Here is a 17,644-nt window from a genome sequence, read left to right on the forward strand (position 1 = left end):
AAGCACTTTAAGGGCGGGGGGGGGGGGGGGGGGGGAACACACCTTATTTCCTTTGCCCTTCTACAAGAAACAATTTTAACAGTCACAAGGGAAAAAAATCCCAAGGAGTCCTTGACTTTCCAGAGTTTATACTCTTCAGTTCGGGGAGATTAACCTTGTAGCCAGTATTACTGGGACATTTTTATTTCCTTAGAAAATTCAATTTTTCAAAAGTATCCAACACAGTGTTTTTATGGCTAATATTTATTGAATGCTCATTGTTTGCTAGATACCATCCCAAGCACTTTCACTCATTCAACCTTCACAACAACCTACAAGAGAAACAGGTTCTCTCATCATCATTCCTATTTTTTAAAATAGGGAAAATGAGGCACAAAGAGGTGAAGTGAATTACTCAAGGTAACAACCAGAACTAACACAAGCCAGGATTCTGAATCCAGGCAGTCTGATTTCAGAACCTGTGTTTGTTAGTGCCACACTAAGCCATATTTGTCTCTCGCAATTATAAATTCATTTTGCCTCTTACGTTACGTTTTAAATAAACTAATTTTTGGGATGCCTGGGTGGCTCAGCAGTTGAGTATCTGCTCAGGGCATGATCTCAGGGTCCCAGGATCACCCAGGATCAAGGCTGCATGGGGCTCCCCTCAGGGAGCCTACTCCCCTCTGCCTATGTCTCAGCCTCTCTGTGTCTCATGAATAAATAAAATCTTTTTTTAAAAATAAACTAATTCGGGATCCCTGGGTGGCGCAGCAGTTTAGCTCCTGCCTTTGGCCCAGGGCGCGATTCTGGAGACCCGGGATCGAATCCCACGTCGGGCTCCCAGTGCATGGAGCCTGCTTCTCCCTCTGCCTATGTCTCTGCCTCTCTCTCTCTCTCTGTGACTATCATAAATAAATAAAAATTTTTTAAAAATTAAAAAAAATAAATAAATAAACTAATTCTTTAAAAATCTTCTATTGTGGGACGCCTGGGTGGCTCAGCAGTTGAGCACCTGCCTTCCGCCCAGGGCGTGATCCTGCAGTCCCAGGATCGATTCCCACATCGGGCTCCTTGCGTGGAGCCTGCTTCTCCCTCTGCCTGTGTCTTTGCCTCTCTGTATGTGTGTGTGTGTCTCATGAAAAAATAAATAAAATCTTAAAAAAAAAAAATCTTCTATCGTTTTCTTAGGGTTTTAAGATTTTATTTGAGAGAGCACAAACTGGGGGGAGGGGGAGCAGAGGGGATGGGGGAGAGAGAATCTGCAAGCTGACTCCATGCTGAGCCCCAAGTGGGCTTCATCTCCAGGACCCTGACCTGAGCCAGAACCAAGAGACAGATGCTCAACGAACTGGGCCACCCTCATGCCCCCCAAAGTCCTCTATAGTTTGCAATCAAGTTATCACCAAGGAACAATGAGTCAATTCTCCCATCAATTCTGAAAATCCCTGGTTATCTTGAACTTTCTCTTACTTTCCTGCTAGGCCAAAGTGGAAAAAGCAGAGGAATAAGTGCCAGAAAGAAAACAAAAACAAGCCAGGGTAGGATGACAAGGACTGCAGAAACAATGAGAAAAAAAGAAAACAAAAACAGGAAAACTGCAGTGGTGAGAGTTTGAACAAAGCACAGGCAAGAGGGATCCCTGGGTGGCGCAGCGGTTTGGCGCCTGCCTTTGGCCCAGGGCGCGATCCTGGAGACCCGGGATCGAATCCCACATCGGGCTCCCTGCATGGAGCCTGCTTCTCCCTCTGCCTATGTCTCTGCCTCTCTCTCTCTCTCTGTGTGACTATCATGAATAAATAAATAAAATCTTTTAAAAAAAAAAAAAAAAAAAAAAAAAAAAAAAAAAAAGCACAGGCAAGAGAGAAGAGAATGGTAAGGGACAAAAGAATGGAAAATGAGTATCAAGATATTACCTTCAGGGCTTGCAGTGATTTATCCACATCATTTTTCCACTGCACATACATCCTTTAAATACTAATTCTCAATTCTATTCCCCAGGCAGAGGGTCTCAGACAACACTCTCACCAACTGAACGTTCTGCATGTTGCTATGTTGCTATTTTAACTGCCCTCATTACAAGGAATCTCAACTCCGCAATTATAACCAATGGATCAACTGCATTTCTAACTTTCACTTAGCAACAATGAATAAGCTTCACTCAAATGAATGTATACAATTTGAAGAAAATACTACCAGTGATCATTAGTAGATACTGATAAAATTTTTGGCAATTACCTTTTAGGTTAATTGCCTCTAACATATTTCTACGAAGTGAAATAAATACTGTTCTCAGAGTCTTACTTCTCAACTCTTGGAGAAAGTTTTTTCCCTTAGACATACATAAAAATCACTTGATCAGCATCTGTTTAAGCCAGTGGTCAAAACAATCTCATGAATTACACCACAGCAGTTATGAAGTGAATTGAAATATTTTTTTAAAACTCATGTTTTATTTTTTATTTATTTTTATTTTTTTTATTCATTTGAAAGAGAGAGAGCAAGGGGAAGGGCAGAGGGAGAGGGAGAAGCAGACCCCCCCACTGAGCAGGGAGCCCCATGTAAGGTTCAATCTCAAAATGCTGTGATCAAGACCTGAGTCAAAGGCAGGCATTTAACCAACAATGCCACCCAGAAGCCCCCCAAAATCTCATCCTTTTTAAGATTTTTTTTTTTTTAATTCATGAGATACACACACAGGGAGAGAGAGAGAGAGAGAGAGAGAAGCAGAGACACGGGCAGAGGGAGAAGCAGGCTCCATACAGGGAGCCCACATGGGACTCGATCCCGGGTCTCCAGGATCAGGCCCTGGGCTAAAGGCGGCGCTAAAGCACTGAGCCACCCGGGCTGCCCATCATCTTTTTATTTTTTAAGATTTTATTTTATTCATGAGAGAGGCAAACACATAGGCAGAAGGAGAAGCAAGCTCCCTGCAGGGAGCCCAATGTGGGGCTCATTTCCAGGACCCTGGGATCACAACCTTAACCAAAGGCAGACGCTCAACCACTGAGCTACCCAGGTGCCCCAAAAACTCAAGTTTTTTTTTTTTTTTAAAGAATTTATTTATTTATTCATGAGAGACATACAGAGAGAGAGGAGAGGCAGAGAAACAGGCAAAGTGAGAACAGGCTCCATGCAGGAAGCCTGACGTGGGACTCGATACCAAGTCTCCAGGATCAGGCCCTGGGTCGAAGGCAGCGCTAAACTGCTGAGCCACCGGGGCTGCCCAAAACTCAAGTTTTCAACAAAGAAAGAAACCCTGGCAGAACTGAATCAGGTGGAATGCAATGAATAAGCTAGCTACCAATACTAACGGGAAGGTTAAGTGTTGAGTAATTTCTGTGTCTTATTCACAGCTCCTTTCATGACAATCTGGAGAAGGGCACTTGTCTTTCATATTTTGTTTTGGAACACACAATCCATCTATGGATAATCAAAAATGACAGAACATAATGGTAAACCAACCCCATTCCTCCTACCTAATTTGAGTTACTTTCTCCAGGAGAAAATCTATTATAATAAATAAGAAACCTATCTCAAGACTTGTACCCCAAGAAAAAGAACCTCAGAAACCTACATTTTAAGGGTAGTCTTTGTAACCATTCTTATTCTTATTCTTTTTTTTTTTTTTTTTAGTTTATTTATTCGTGAGAGACACAGGGAGAGAGAGAAAGGCAGAGATCTAGGCAGAGGGAGAAGCAGGCTCCATGCAGGAAGCCTGCCGGGGGACTGGGGACTGGATCCCGGGACTCCAGGATCATGCCCTGGGCCAAAAGCAGATGCTTAATTGCTGAGCCACTCAGGTGTCCCTGTAGCCGTTCTTAAAAGTAAACCAAATCAAAGGCTCCTGGCTGCTCATTCGGTGCAGCATGCAACTTCTGATCTCAGGGTCCTGAGTTCAGGCCCGGAGTCTACTTTAAAAAAAAAGAAAAAGAAAAAAAGTAAACCAAATCACTGGAAGTGCCTGGGGCTTGGAAGGAGTGAGGGGGTGGAATCTGGGCCTTCAAGTGACCACCAGCTCCCTCATTTCAGCATCAAGCTGAGGCCCTATCAGCACTCCGGGTTCCCAGACAAGACTGGTGGGGATGAGATGCCTCAGTCATCTCTAGGAGGAGATTGCCATAATGCCAGTGCCATAAATGAATTAAAAAATGATTGAGACTGAAAAAAAAAAAAAAAGGCAAGATTAGGTTTCTAATTTTATCCTGTACTTAAATCCGTGGCTCTTTTAAAACCTGAGACTTCTTAAACTTTTAATTTCGTAATCATGGCTAACAAAAATTTTTAACTCTCAATCAGCTTTCCACACAATCTACGATAAGCAGTCCGAATTATTTTTGGTTAAGTTCAGGTTTTAAAGTAACGAAAAGCTTTAAAGAAAATCTAGAATAAATTCCCTACACTCACAGCTTAATTTTGCACCGCGCTGAATGGCTCTCCGAGAGCCATCCTCCGAGCGGCGGAACAACAGCCCGCTCCAACTAGTTAGAAATGCAAATAATGGGGCCCCCCCCCAGACCTGCCGAATCCGAAGTCTGGGGTTCTGGGGTGGGGCGGGGCGACGGTGTCTGAACAAGCCCTCCGGGGGTTGCTGACGCTCCGGAGTCTGAGAGCCACAGGCTGAGGGGTTAAGAGTCGGACTGCCCAGGCTCCAACCTTGCAGTCAAGGTTGACTTGCTGAGTAATCAAGAATACACTACTCAGCTTCTCTAGACTTGTTCCTCGTCTACACAAGGGAATTGCGGGGTTGTTTTCAAGACTGAATAAGAAAACACGTTAGTGCTGAAGAGGGATGCCCGGCGCTTAGGAAACATCCAAATGTTAGGCTCGGTGCAAGGCCCTTCGCGGGTCTGTCCGCCGGGAGGGGAGACAAAGGCGGAAAAAGCTTAACCCCTGCCCCTCCTGCCCACGGACGGGGCGGACAAGAGTGCACGACGCACAACACTCCCCTCGGGAAACCCAGACCCGCTCCTGGAAGGGCCGCACCAGCTGATTCGGACGCCGCGGGGCCGCTGGGCTCGTCCGCCCCGCGCTCAGGACCCGGTTCCGGAGCCCCGGGGTCAAGTCCCGGGATGGAGTCCAGCACCCGCTCCCCCAAGGAGGCCTGCTTCTCCCTCTGCCTCTCTCTGCGTCTCGTGGGTAAATAAAATCTTTAAGAGAAAGAAAAAAGAAACGACCAATTCCCACCAAACAATGCAAGAGACGGCCTTCAGCGACGGCACGGGAGCAAGACCAGAGTTCCAAAGCCCGAACATAAGAAAAAGTCAAGGTCCCAAGGAGGAGGCAAGAGCACCGCGCCCGGCAGCCCGGCTCTGCGGCTGAACGACTGACGAGACAGAGACAGCGACGGGGCAGGAGGGAGGAGGTGTCTGTCCTCCCCGGCCGCGGGCCTGGGGCGCGGGCGCGGGCGCGGGCTCAGCCTCCTCCCTGCACTCCGGGGCACCCTCATTTGCAAACTAACTTCCCCTTCTGCTTCCGGAACGCCCCAGAGACGGCTCTGCTGCCCTCCGGCCCCTCAAGCCGCAGAGAAGGGGGAAGCGTGCCCGGAGCCCCGCAGCCGCAGGAGTGGGCCTGCTCCAACCCAACTCGACGCCGGAACGCTCTCGGCCGCCGGCTACCGCAACGCCACATTGGACAGGGGAAGAAGAAGAAGAAGAAGGGAAAAAAGAACTTCCTTTATTCAAAGGCAAAACTTGGAGAAAGTGGAGGCAGCACAGGGAGGGGGGAAAGGACAGTTTTTCCCCTTCGTCCCTCCGCGAAACCCCGTCCGGGCGCCTGCGGGATCCAGACGGCTTTCCGTGGCCCGAAGGCCGAGGTTTTCCTTCCGGTCATTGTGTTTATTTCCCCCAAAGAACAGGCCCCGCGGGGCCGGCGCGCCGGCCGGGCCGGGACAAAGCCCACTCCGGGCTCCACCTGGGCGCGGGCAGGGGCGGGGAGGGGCGGGGAAGGGGCGGGGGCGGGGCGGGGCGGGGCGGGGCGGGCGGCGCTCCGGGGCCCGCCGGCCCGCGGGCCGCAGTTACCAGGCAGCGCGGCGGCGCCGCCCCCGCCGCCCGCCGGCCAATCGCGCGCGTCTGCTGCCCGGGCGCACGAGCCCCGGAGACACCAGGCCGAGCGCGACCCCACGGCTCGGGCCTGGCACCGCGCGCGCACCCGCACCGCCCGAGCCGGCCAATCAGCGGCCGGGCATGCGCAGCCCGCAGGCTCGCTCGCGCGCGGGACTCACGCGTGAGCCCCCCCACGCAGCGCCGGCGCGCGCGCCCCTCCCCCCGCGCTCCCAGGCGCGCGCGTGCAACTGTCGTCCCCCGCGACCGCGTCTCCTCCCGCCCCACCCCCAACACGGCGGCCCGGGTACCCCGGCCCCAGTCCGCGCGGGCCCCGGGGGGGCGCGTCTCAAAGAAGGGCCCCGCTCGCGATGGCAACCGGGGCGGGGGGCGCGGGGGAGGCGACGGGGACTCACCCGAGTGCAGCCGCCTCCAGGCAGCGCCGGGGCTGGGGGAGCCGAAAGGAAGCGCGTGTGGGCCGAGCAAGAGCTGCGGCCGCGGCGGAGCAGCTCCGGGCTGGGGCGAGCGGGCGAGCGGGCAGGAGGTGAGAGGGCGAGGGGCCCGGGCGTCTTGGCCGAGCTCCTGTCACCGCCGCATGGCCGCCCCGGCAGGGCCTGGGTCAGCGCCTAGATCCGATCACGGGGGACCGAGGGAGAGGCCGGGATCACCGCGGCAGGCGGGCGGCCTCAGCTAGAGAGCGCGTGCGGGGAAGCGGGGGGGCGATCGGTGGCCCCTTTTCTCTGCTCTCCGAGCTTCTCTCTCACCCTCCTCCTCCTCCTCTTTTTTTTTTTTTTTTTTTGTTCCTCGAAGGCGCGCTGCGCGTGCGCACCCGCAGCGCCGCCCAGCGGGAGTTGTAGTTTTGTGGTTCGTCCCCACCAACGCGACGGCGGGGGCGGCGGACTACGACTCCCAGGAAGCCCCGCGCCGGCGAGCCCCGAGCCCGAGGACGCGGCGAGCGCGGCGCCCGGCCCTCTCCGGCAAGGACTGTCAATGGAGGCGCGGGTGGTGGGAGCAAGAACATGGCTGCACCTGGGGCCTGCGCGGCCGCCCGGGTGGGGGAGGGGAGCCGGGGCGCGGGGCGCCGGCCTAGGCCGGGGGCGGCCCCCGCCTGCTCAGCGCCGCGGTGCCGCGGGCCCGAGCCACCGTCCGGGGCTCGCACTCACTCGTGCGTCCGACATTCCCTGCCGATGGCGAGGCCGGAACATGGCAGAGGCCCGGGAGCCCCAGGCCGGCCCGCCGGTCCCTGTGCTCCGCCGAGGGACTTCCTCCGCCCTGCACCACCTTCCCGGACACAAAGAGCTCCTCTGTTAGTTTTGCAAGCTTGCCTCCGAGGCGGCCGGAGGAGACCGGAGCCCCAACCTGCGCCGGGGCAGGGGGCGGGGGGCTCCTGTTTTTATTTACCACCCCCCCCCCCCCCACCCACACAGCCCAGACTTTCCCCTCGCTCCCTCGCTCCACGTTTAGAGGCAAAGTTGAGAGAAAGCCGCGGAGGGAGCAGAAAACCTGCCCTGTAGCCCGCTGGGTTTTGTTCTGTCGACCGCGGAGAAACTGGACCGAAACCTCTCCCCCGCACCCCGCACCCCGCACCCCGCCTCCCGCCTCCCGCCTCCCGATTGTGCTTTTTCGCTTTCCAACTTGAGCTCTCGAATGTCGAAAACGCTGAGACACTGCTCTTCACCTAAGCGACGCTCAAAAGTTTACAGAACTCGAGCCCCGAGGTCGAGGGCGGTTCTGCGGAGCACTGGACCGAAGGGTTTCACGATTCTTCCCCCCGGCGGCGATGGGGGGGCCCCGCCGGCCGCCCTCCTCCCCACCCCCACCCCCGCCCCCACCCCTTCTCCCCTCCCCCTCGGTAGGTGGCGACCACGGCGCTTTTTTCCAGCCTTTGTCGCTGGAAAGAAAACTTTCCGAGCAGCCAGTCTTTTTGATGTCGGTCCAAGACCTTCCCTTTGAATCTCGGTGCCCGCAGATCGGCGTTCCCCCGTCTCCTCCCGCGTCGACCGCACCCGGAAAGCCTCCCCTAGAATTCCCACGTCGGGATTCTTTAAAACAGACGGAGGCTTTCGCGGTCCCTGCGGGAGCCGCGCGATTTGCAGAAGATGGGCACGTCTCTACGGTTTCCCCCTCGCCTCCCACAGGCATTTCTGTCCCCGCCGGGCTCGATCGGGACTCTCCTTTGTCGAGCCTCTCTCCAAAGCGTTCCATTCCGTTTTCAAACAAGAACAGTGTTTCTTTTTTGCACTCGTATTTCATTACCATATTGGCATATTTAATTAAACTCCGTAGTCCCAGTAGCGAGTACTACTGACAGCTATTTAGAGAACAAGCGTTAACTTTCTCGGGAAGTCTGCAATCGAGCTAACAGGAGCAGCCAGGCTTGCAGGGGCAAACACAGCTGCTGTGGGGCTCGGGGAGGATGTTTTAGGGAAGGGCTGGAGGCCTGGGTGGCTTCTGGAGGACGCTGGCAGCTTGAGGGCCGCCAGGGCAGGCTTCGCACCGTGAACTGGTGTCATGGAGGAGCGTTTGGAGAGAGTCCCAAAGTGGGCTGGCAAGGCAGAAACTCATTTAGTCAGGAGTCACTTGTCATCATTAAAAACTTGTTCGCCCCTGGCTTCTATGAATGTAACACTTTGGTGTGGAATTTTGCTGCTGCTTCATGAAAAACTCCCAACTTCTGTGAGGTGGAAGCAATTCCTTGAAACTATTAAGTCCCAAAGAGGCCCCTCAAGCTTTAGCTTGGAGGCTTGGAATTGCCTCCCTACAGAAAGCTGGCTCTTTTGGAACAATGAACAGTGTCTGGAATGGTGTGTGGTTCAAAGTTTTTTTCTCTTCTTTTCTTTTTTTGCATACTGCCGTTGGGGGCTGTAACCCTCAAATTGATGTCTTATAGTCACACAGCATGCTTTTACAGTCTTCCCTAAGGCCTGACTCATCACCTTAGCAGCTACTGGTACAGTTACTGCCTTGTGCTAGCCAATTCCTACCTCTCCTCATTGATAGGTGCTCTGTTAATGGAGACCCTAAGTGAGGAGACACTCTGAATATCATCTCAGCAGGGTGTGTTGTTTTTCCAACATAGGATCAAATTGCTGGATTTGGGGTTGAGCAACAGATGGGGAAAAAAAAAAAACGAACAAATGATTTGTGTTTAGGGGTGGAATCCTTTGTTAAATCGCACCCAGCTCACCGTTGTGGTCAGAATCACATTCAGCATAACGAAATGTGTATGCTAAGACGGATGGTCTGCAGCTCTCGGATCATGCTCACCTGAAGACCAAAATGCACAGGGTCCAATAGGCAGCCAAATATTGTATGTTATTTATCTTGAATTATTTCAAATATTTCTCTTTTAATGTTTAACCTACAGTATGCAGTCCTGCAGATGAGTGTCCATGTAGCATGACACCATTCTACTGTATACTTGGGAAACAAAAGCCAAGTCTAGGGACAACTGGGTGGCTCAGTGGTTAAGTGTCTACCTTTGGATCAGGACATGATCCCAGAGTCCTGGGATCAAGTCCCACATCGGGCTCCTTGCATGGAGCTTGCTTCTCCTTCCTCTGCCTCTATCTCTGCCTCTCTCTCTGGGTCTCTCATGAATAAATAAATAAAATCTTAAAAAAAAAAAAAAAAAAAAAGCCAAGTCTAATGGGCCTTGGCCAGTCAAGAGATGGATCTAGACCAACTGGTGTGAATGCATCTTCACATAGACCGGGTTTGCAGATTTGTAGCTTGCTTTAAAAAAAAAAAAAAATTTATTTATTATTGTGGGAGAAGGCATGAGCAAGTACATGAATGGGGGGAGGGGGTGCAAAGGGAGAAGCAGACTCCCCAATGAGCAGGATGTGGGACTCAATCCCAAGACCCTGGAATCATGACCTGAGCCAAAGGCAGAGGCTTAACTCATGGAACCACCCAGGCACCCCTGCTAAATTGCTTTTAAATACTGAGTGACCGGTGGCAGAGCAGTGGATGACCCTGTTTTCGCCACCTGGCGAAATGGAGCTCGAGGCCATGAGCAGATACACCAGCCCAGTGAACCTTGCCTTCTTCCCCCATCTGACCATGGTGCTATTGGCAATTGGCATGTTCTTTACCGCCTGGTTCTTCATTTATGAGGTCACCTCCACCAAGTACACTCGGAATATCTACAAAGAGCTCCTCATCTCCTTGGTGGCCTCACTCTTCATGGGTTTTGGAGTCCTCTTCCTGCTGCTCTGGGTTGGCATCTACGTATGAGCTCCCAAGGGTTCCAACCAGGTGGCTTCACTGAACTTCTGCTTTTGTAAATTAATATTTTTACTATTGCTGGAAGTGTCCCACCTGCTGCTCCCAATAAAGGGAGATGTGTGACCATCAAAAAAAAACAAAAAAAACAATGATATGGTAATGATCAAATGTCTTCAACAGTCTCGAAAACTAATCATGTTCTCCTGGAGTTAATTCTTCATATCAGGAATCTTTCTTCTCCATTATCATGGGACCATTTATTCATGGACCCACCCTGGTTAGAGAACCCTACCACCCAACCACCCATGTAGACAGAACTGTACTGACATCACTTGGTCAAGGTTACCATTGTTGAGAGATCATTTAGTGCTCTTTTGAATCCAAACTGAATAATTTAAACTTTCTGTGACTCTGTCATGTATTTTAAGTTGCCCAAAACCATAATTCTAAGCGAAAGTTGAGATTTTCTTGACATACCCGTTTCTCACAGCACATCCAGTCTAACTTTTTTTGAAGATTTTATTGTATTGGGCAGCCCCCCGTGGCACAGCGGTTTGGCGCCGCCTGCAGCCTGGGGTGTGATCCTGGAGACCCAGGATCGAGTCCCACATCGGGCTCCCTGCATGGAGCCTGTTTCTCCCTCTGCCTGTGTCTCTGCCTCTCTCTCTCTCTCTCTCTCTCTCTCTCTCTCTCTCTCTGTCTGTCTCTATGAATAAATAAAGTCTTAAAAAAAAAAAAGATTTTATTGTATTTACTCATGAGACACACAGAGAGAGAGGCAGGCTCCATGCCGGGAGCCCAATGTGGGACTCAATTCCAGGACTCCAGGACCACAGCCTGGGCCGAAGGCAGGTGCTCAACGGCTGAGCCACCCAGGCATCCCTTGTCTAACTTTTTTTTAAGATTTTTATTTTTTTTTAATTTTTATTTATTTATGATAGTCACACAGAGAGAGAGAGAGAGAGGCAGAGACACAGGCAGAGGGAGAAGCAGGCTCCATGCAGGGAGCCCGACGTGGGATTCGATCCTGGGTCTCCAGGATCGTGCCCTGGGCCAAAGGCAGGCGCTAAACCGCTGCGCCACCCAGGGATCCCGATTTTTATTTTTTTTAAAGTAATCTCTACACCCAACGTTGGGCTAGAATTTACAACCCTGAGATCAGAAGTCCCATTCTCCACAGACTGAGCCAGCCAGGTGCCCCAGTCTTTCTTTTCTTAATATTTTATTTTATTTTATTTTTATTGAAGTATAGTTTTTTGTTTTGTTTTTAAAGATTTTATTTGTTCATGAGAGACACAGAGAGAGAGAGGCAGAGACATAGCCAGAGGGAGAAGCAGGATGTGGAACTCGATCCAGGACCCCAAGATCACACCCTGAGCCGAAGGCAGACATTCAACCACTGAGCCACCCAGGCGTCCCTATTGAAATATAGTTGACACACAATTTACATTAGTTTCAGGAACACATCCAGGCTTTTGATGGAAACTAAACAGAGGTATTTTTTCCCATAATGGCACTTAATGCAGGCCCAATATCTTCTGGGTCCAGTTTCTTAGTTTTCCTTTACAGTAGACATAAGCACAGTATATTGAGAGAATGGGCCATAAAACATATATCATTTGTAAGGTAGCAGTTTGATCTCTCACATCCGTGTTCTCAATTAGGATTTGTACACCTTGGGACACCTGGGTGGCTCAGCGGTTGAGCATCTGCCTTTGGCCCAGGGCATGATTCCTGGCATGATCCTGGGATCCGGGATCGAGTCCCACATCAGGCTCCTTGCAGGGAGCCTGCTTCTCCCTCTGCCTATGTCTCTGCCTCTGTGTGTGTGTGTGTGTGTGTGTGTGTGTGTGTGTGTGTCTCATGAGTAAATAAATCTTTAGAAAAAAGGGGGGGGTTGTACACCTCAGTCTAAATCACATGGGTTGGGCCACAGTGACATTGTTAGCTTTTCCATGGGTATCTGCGCTCTAGGAGATAAATTCTTTGTTATTTCAAGGATGCTTTTTTAACTGATTATAAAACACTGTTTATGGACAGTTTTCTGTCTAGATAATTTGAATATTGAGAATGCTGGATAAATGACCTTTTCCAGAACTCTTCTAAAAGTGGGGAAAGAAAACACCTAAATCCCAGTTATAATTTATTCATAATAATTAATAATGTAGATGTGATATAAACAGACCTTTCAGCTCTTGCTGTGCCTTTCATGCAAGCATCTGCCCTATCCAATAAACCTAATATTCATGAAAAACTGGTTGAAATAAACAGGGTTTTTTGTGTGGGAGGGGTTAACAGGATTTAGATGAATATGGTTTTCTGTTTAGCATTATGTTCAGATGGCTGTAATCATGTAACTTAATTTTTAAAAAGTAAAATCTCTATAATATTTTCTCTGTCTCCCTCAGGGATTTGGGGGAATCAGATGATATGTAAACGAAAATACTTTAGAAACTCTAAGTGTTCTATAAATATTACATAGTATAAGTTAGCCTTCCAAACATTATTTTTAAATGTGAACAACATGGGCATGTTTCTTTTCTAGCTGAAGAAATACATTGCTCATTTCTAAAATGCTTTATATTCTAGTATCTGAGAAAATACATCTACCAAGACTGACTCTTATCATCGGATTAAGGTGGACCAGCAGCACATCCTTTCAGGATATTTTATCAAAAACATTGTAGAGGGCTCAGAAACCTGAGTGTAAAGTTGTGTCAAGGAAAGTTATTTCCAGGGCAGCCCTGGGTGCCCCAGCGGTTTAGCGCCGCCTTCAGCCCAGGGCGTGATCCTGGAGACCCGGGATTGAGTCCCACATCAGGCTTCCTCCGTGGAGCCTGCTTCTCCCTCTGCCTGTGTCTCTGCCTCTTTCTCTCTCTGTGTCTCTCATGAATAAATAAATAAAATCTTTAAAAAAAAAAAAAAAGGAAAGTTATTTCCAAATAAAATGCATAACCCACAGCCTGACTTCCATAACACCGAGAGAAGGAAAGTCTGGTTTACATGCTGAAAGCAAATCTCCCCATTCCTTCTCTTTTCTCTTTATGTTTCCAGTGTCAATTTAAGGCCAGTGGTCCAGATTCTTGAATCTTTATCTTTCTATTTTACAAACCTTTCCTCTTTTTCTGGTGACTCATAACCACCTTTTTTATAACCCCCTTTCAAGACCTTGTATTTATGATGATAATTAAGGTAGATGCGTTGAGGGACACCTGGGTGGCTCAGCGATTGAGTGTCTGCCTTTGGCTCAGGGGTGATCCTGGAGTCCTGGGATCGAGTCCTGCATGGGTTCCCCACAGGGAGCCTGCTTCTCCCTCTGCCTGTTTCTCTGCCTCTCTCTGTGTCTTTCATGAATAAATGAATAAAATCTTAAAAAAAAAAAAAGATGAAAGATGCGTTGGGGAAATTTTCAATCAAGAATAAAGGGAATTTTTAAACAATGGATTAGGAAAAGGAAGAAGCCATGATAAGGAAACTTCACATGTGAAGTTAGCCACCATGGGTGTGTCAAGTACTTTTTTAATTGTCTTCCCAACAGTGGGAAGGTGTTAAATTATCCTCTTCCTTCCCCTTGTACCTGGGGAACAGGCTGGCCAGGGTCTCGATTGTACGTAGGGTCTTAGATGGACTTCATTTATTATAGTAAACTGTGTGTTCCCATCCCAAATGAACTCAGATTGGCCTTGAGATAATGGGGGAAGTGAGGGACACATAAGCAACTGGAAAGAATCTGAGTTTCTTTTAAATTCTGGAAAGCTTGTGAGACTGTCTCTGTCTAGATAAGATTGAGCATTCCTCTCTTTGATGCCATACACTGTGCTCCACTTTTAATTATCTCTTGCATACTGACACAACCCCCGCTATAGTGGGTGCTTGGAATCTCCCCATTCGCTAAAAGGCTCAGAAAGGTTAAGTTACTTAGCCAAAGATACACAGATGGCAAAATCTAGACTCTAAATCAGCCTGTATCCAAGCCTGAATTCTTAACTACTGCTGTCTATTTGTAGGCTCCAGCCATCTCATCCAAGCAGATATGATAAGTGAATTAAATACAAGGTATACTTAGGTTGATGCCATGAGATAGTACCAGAATGTTGGAGACGAAACAGGAAATTTTGCATGGAGGAAGTAGCATTTCCAATAAATATTAAAGGGGGGTGGAATTTTTAAAAATAAAATAACATGGGGCACCTGGGTAGTTCAGTCAGTTAAGCATCTGCCATTGGCTCAGGTCATGATCTCGGGGTCCTGGGATCGAGCACCCGGCCCCTGCGTGGGGCTCCCTACTCATAGGGAAGCCTGCTTCTCCATCTCCCTCTGCCCCTCCCCCTGCTTTTGCTTTTTTTTCTCTCAAATAAATAAATACGATCTTAAAAATAAAAAAGATTATGGTTTAAAAAAAGGAGGTGGGGGGGGAGTCAACCTTCCAACCTCTTAACAGCAAAACAATCACTTCAAAGGATCTGTGCACCTAAAATGTTGATACGCATTGCCGATTTGCCCTTCAGAAAGATTGCGTCACTGGACATTACACAGTATGAAAATGTCCACTTCCTCCACATCTGCCAAATTCCAGTGGAAAGTAGCATTCCCCCCCACCACAGTTCTACTGTGCACATTGATTAGTCTTTTCATATCTTCTTTTGCGATTTGCATGCATGTTTCTGCAAACAATATTCATGTTTGCATTTTTTTTTCATGTTTGCATTTTTGCCATTAAGCCCTTTGTTTCCCCACCCCCCACCCCCTATTCCTTGTGTGAGTGCTTTATAAAATGAAAGAAATTTGCGTTTCTTTCCTCGGGTGTGTTGCATATATTTTCTCAATTTGTCTTTTGATGGTGACATTTTTGTGTGTGTTGTGATACTGAAGTTTCATGGTTGACATAGCCAAATTTATCCCCCCCCCCTTATGTGTTCAGTGTTAAAAATCAGTAGTGAGGGACACTGGGTGGCTCAAAGAGCATCTGCCTTTGGCTCAGGTCGCCATCCTGGGTGCTGGGATGGAGCACCCCGTCCGGTTCCCCGCAGAGAGCTTGCTTCTCCCTCTGCCAGTGTCTCTGCCTCTCTCTGTGTGTCTCTCATGAGTAAATAAATAAAATCTTAAAAAATCAGTAGCGAGAAAAGCCTCCCCCAAACAAAGATGTATACAGACATAGATGCATATGGATATCCAGATATAGGCACGTATGTGCGCGCACACACACACACACGTTGTCCCCCAGCACGATTTCTGCATTTCCATCTCTATCCATCCCCCTGGTTTGCTTGGGCTGTGGGGCTCTCCCTCCGGTCCAGGTCTGGGTCTCGCGGTGGGCCCCAGGGCACCCCTCCCGCGGGGCCCGCGGGCTCGTCACTTCCCCTGCAGCCCCGGGCCGCGGTTCTCCGGGCGGGCGGAAGTCCTGCCCCGCCGGCACCTGGACTCTGCCCTCCCCGCAGCTCCCCCCGCGCGCCCCTCGGCCCCGCGGAGCCCGGAGCAGGCGGCTTCGGGGCGGTCCTGGAAATGCCCGAAGCACTCGGCCGCAGGGAGTTGGGGGGCACCTGCGTGGGGGGGCGGGGGAGGAAGGGCGGGGGAGCCTCCTGGATGCGGCCGCCGCCGCCGCCGCCGCTGCTGCTGCTGCAGACCCTGGGGCAGCCGCCAGCCGCGGAGAAATCCCAGGCCAGGTAGGGATTTCCATTTCCATGCAGTTTGCAGACAGGACAGAAACAGCTGGGAACAGAGCCTGCTTCGGCCCAGCTGACCGCTCTGTCCATCTTCACAAACTGTGCCCGGGTGAACCGTATTCTGGTTTCATGGCTCAGTCGTTCGGCGCTTGCCAGACAGCATCATTGACCTGAAGAGTCGAAAAGGCTTCCCTTGAACACGCTCTGTCGATCTAACTAGTTCCAGAGAAAGCCTCAGTTTGGTGTGCCTTTTGGTTTGGCTTGGTTGTAATATATATATATATGATAAAATTTACCGTTTGAACCACTTCTGGGTGGACCGTTCTGTAGTATTAAGCCGTCCACAAGGTTATGTAACCATCGCAGTGACCTATTTCCAAAGGCCCTATTTGTTTGGTCACTACCCAAACAACTCTACCATTAAGCTGTAACTCTCTATTCTCCCTCCGGCGCCTGCTAACTTCTATTATACTTTCTGCCTATTCTGGATACCCGGTAAAAAGAGGATGGTACGATATTTGTCCTTTTGTAACTGGCCGCTTTCATCTGGCAAGATTTCACTTTTTATTTTAAAGATTTTATTGGGGATCTCTGGGTGGCTCAGCAATTTAGCACCTACTTTTGGCCCAGGGCGTGATCCTGGAGACCAGGGTTCGAGAACCACATCGCGTTTCCTGCGTGGAGCCTGCTTCTCCCTCTGCCTGTGTGTCTCTGCCTCTCTCTCTCTGTGTCTTTCATGAATGAATAAATAAATAAAATCTTTTTAAAAATATTTTATTTATTTATTTGCACATGGGAGAGAGAGAGAGAGAACACAAGCAGCAGGGGGAAGAAGAAGAAGCAGGCTCTCCGTCCCCACCCCCGGCAACAGAGTCCTACCTGGACAGGACTCTGGGACCATGAACCGAGCCAAAGGCAGACGCCCAACCAACTGAGCCACCCAGACACCCTCATCTAGCCAGTTTTCAATGCTACACGTTGTAGCGTGCAACATAAGTTTCTTTTTAGGTCTATTATTCCATTGTATCTATAGATCATATTTTGCTTGTTCATTCATTGGATGGATCATTTCTACATTTTGGCTATTGAATAATAGTGTGAATAACGCTGCTATGAACATTTATACACAAGTATCTGTTTGAGTTTCTCTCTCTTTTTTTTTTAAGATTTTACTTTTTAGTAATCTCTACACCTCAAACAGGGCTTGAACTCACAACCCTGAGATCCACCTTCGACCAAGCCAGCCAGATGCCCCTATTTTCATTTCTTTTAGATATGGCCCTAGAAGTGGAATTGCTGGGTCATACAGTAATTTCATGTTGAACTTTTAGAGGAGCCACCAATCTTTTTTCTTTTTTGTTTTCAAGGTTTAATGTACTGATTTGAGAGAGAGAGGGCCTAAGCAGGAGGAGGGACAGAGGGAGAGGGACAAGCAGGCTCCCCACTGAGCAGGGAGCCCAAGGCAGGGCTTGATCCCAGAATCCTGAGATCATGACCTGAGCCAGAGGCAGACGCTCAACTGACTGAGACATCCAGACACCACCAAACTTTTCCACAGGGGCAGCACCATTTTACATTCCCACCAGCAATATATGAGGGTTCTAGTTTCTCCACACCCTCACTAACACTTGCTATTTGCCATCCTGTTAGTGTGTGCTTGTTCACACGCGAGTGTCTAATAATAGCCATCCTCCTGGGTGTGAAGTGGAATTTTGTTGGGGGTAGCTTTGA

The 17,644-nt window shown here is 49.6% G+C and overlaps 2 protein-coding genes across 15 annotated transcripts in view; one reads left to right on the forward strand and one right to left on the reverse strand.

The window, feature by feature from the left end:
- Positions 1-6,815, reverse strand: part of GTF2I (general transcription factor IIi) — a 114,065-nt gene extending 107,250 nt beyond the window's left edge. For all 14 annotated transcript variants that reach the window (XM_025425772.3, XM_049111050.1, XM_025425768.3 and 11 more), the window contains exon 1: positions 6,437-6,815. The gene's annotated coding sequence lies outside the window, so the exon portion shown is untranslated. The remainder of the gene's footprint in view (positions 1-6,436) is intronic.
- A 3,027-nt stretch (positions 6,816-9,842) lies between these two features.
- LOC118355038 (transmembrane protein 258-like) lies at positions 9,843-10,941 on the forward strand. The gene has a single exon (XM_049111052.1). It carries the CDS (start codon positions 9,993-9,995, stop codon positions 10,257-10,259), a length of 267 nt encoding a protein of 88 aa, XP_048967009.1. The 5' UTR covers positions 9,843-9,992; the 3' UTR covers positions 10,260-10,941.
- Positions 10,942-17,644: the final 6,703 nt, after the last annotated feature.

Source organism: Canis lupus, chromosome 6 (assembly GCF_003254725.2).
Source record: "Canis lupus dingo isolate Sandy chromosome 6, ASM325472v2, whole genome shotgun sequence".
Classification (NCBI taxonomy): Eukaryota; Metazoa; Chordata; class Mammalia; order Carnivora; family Canidae; genus Canis; species Canis lupus.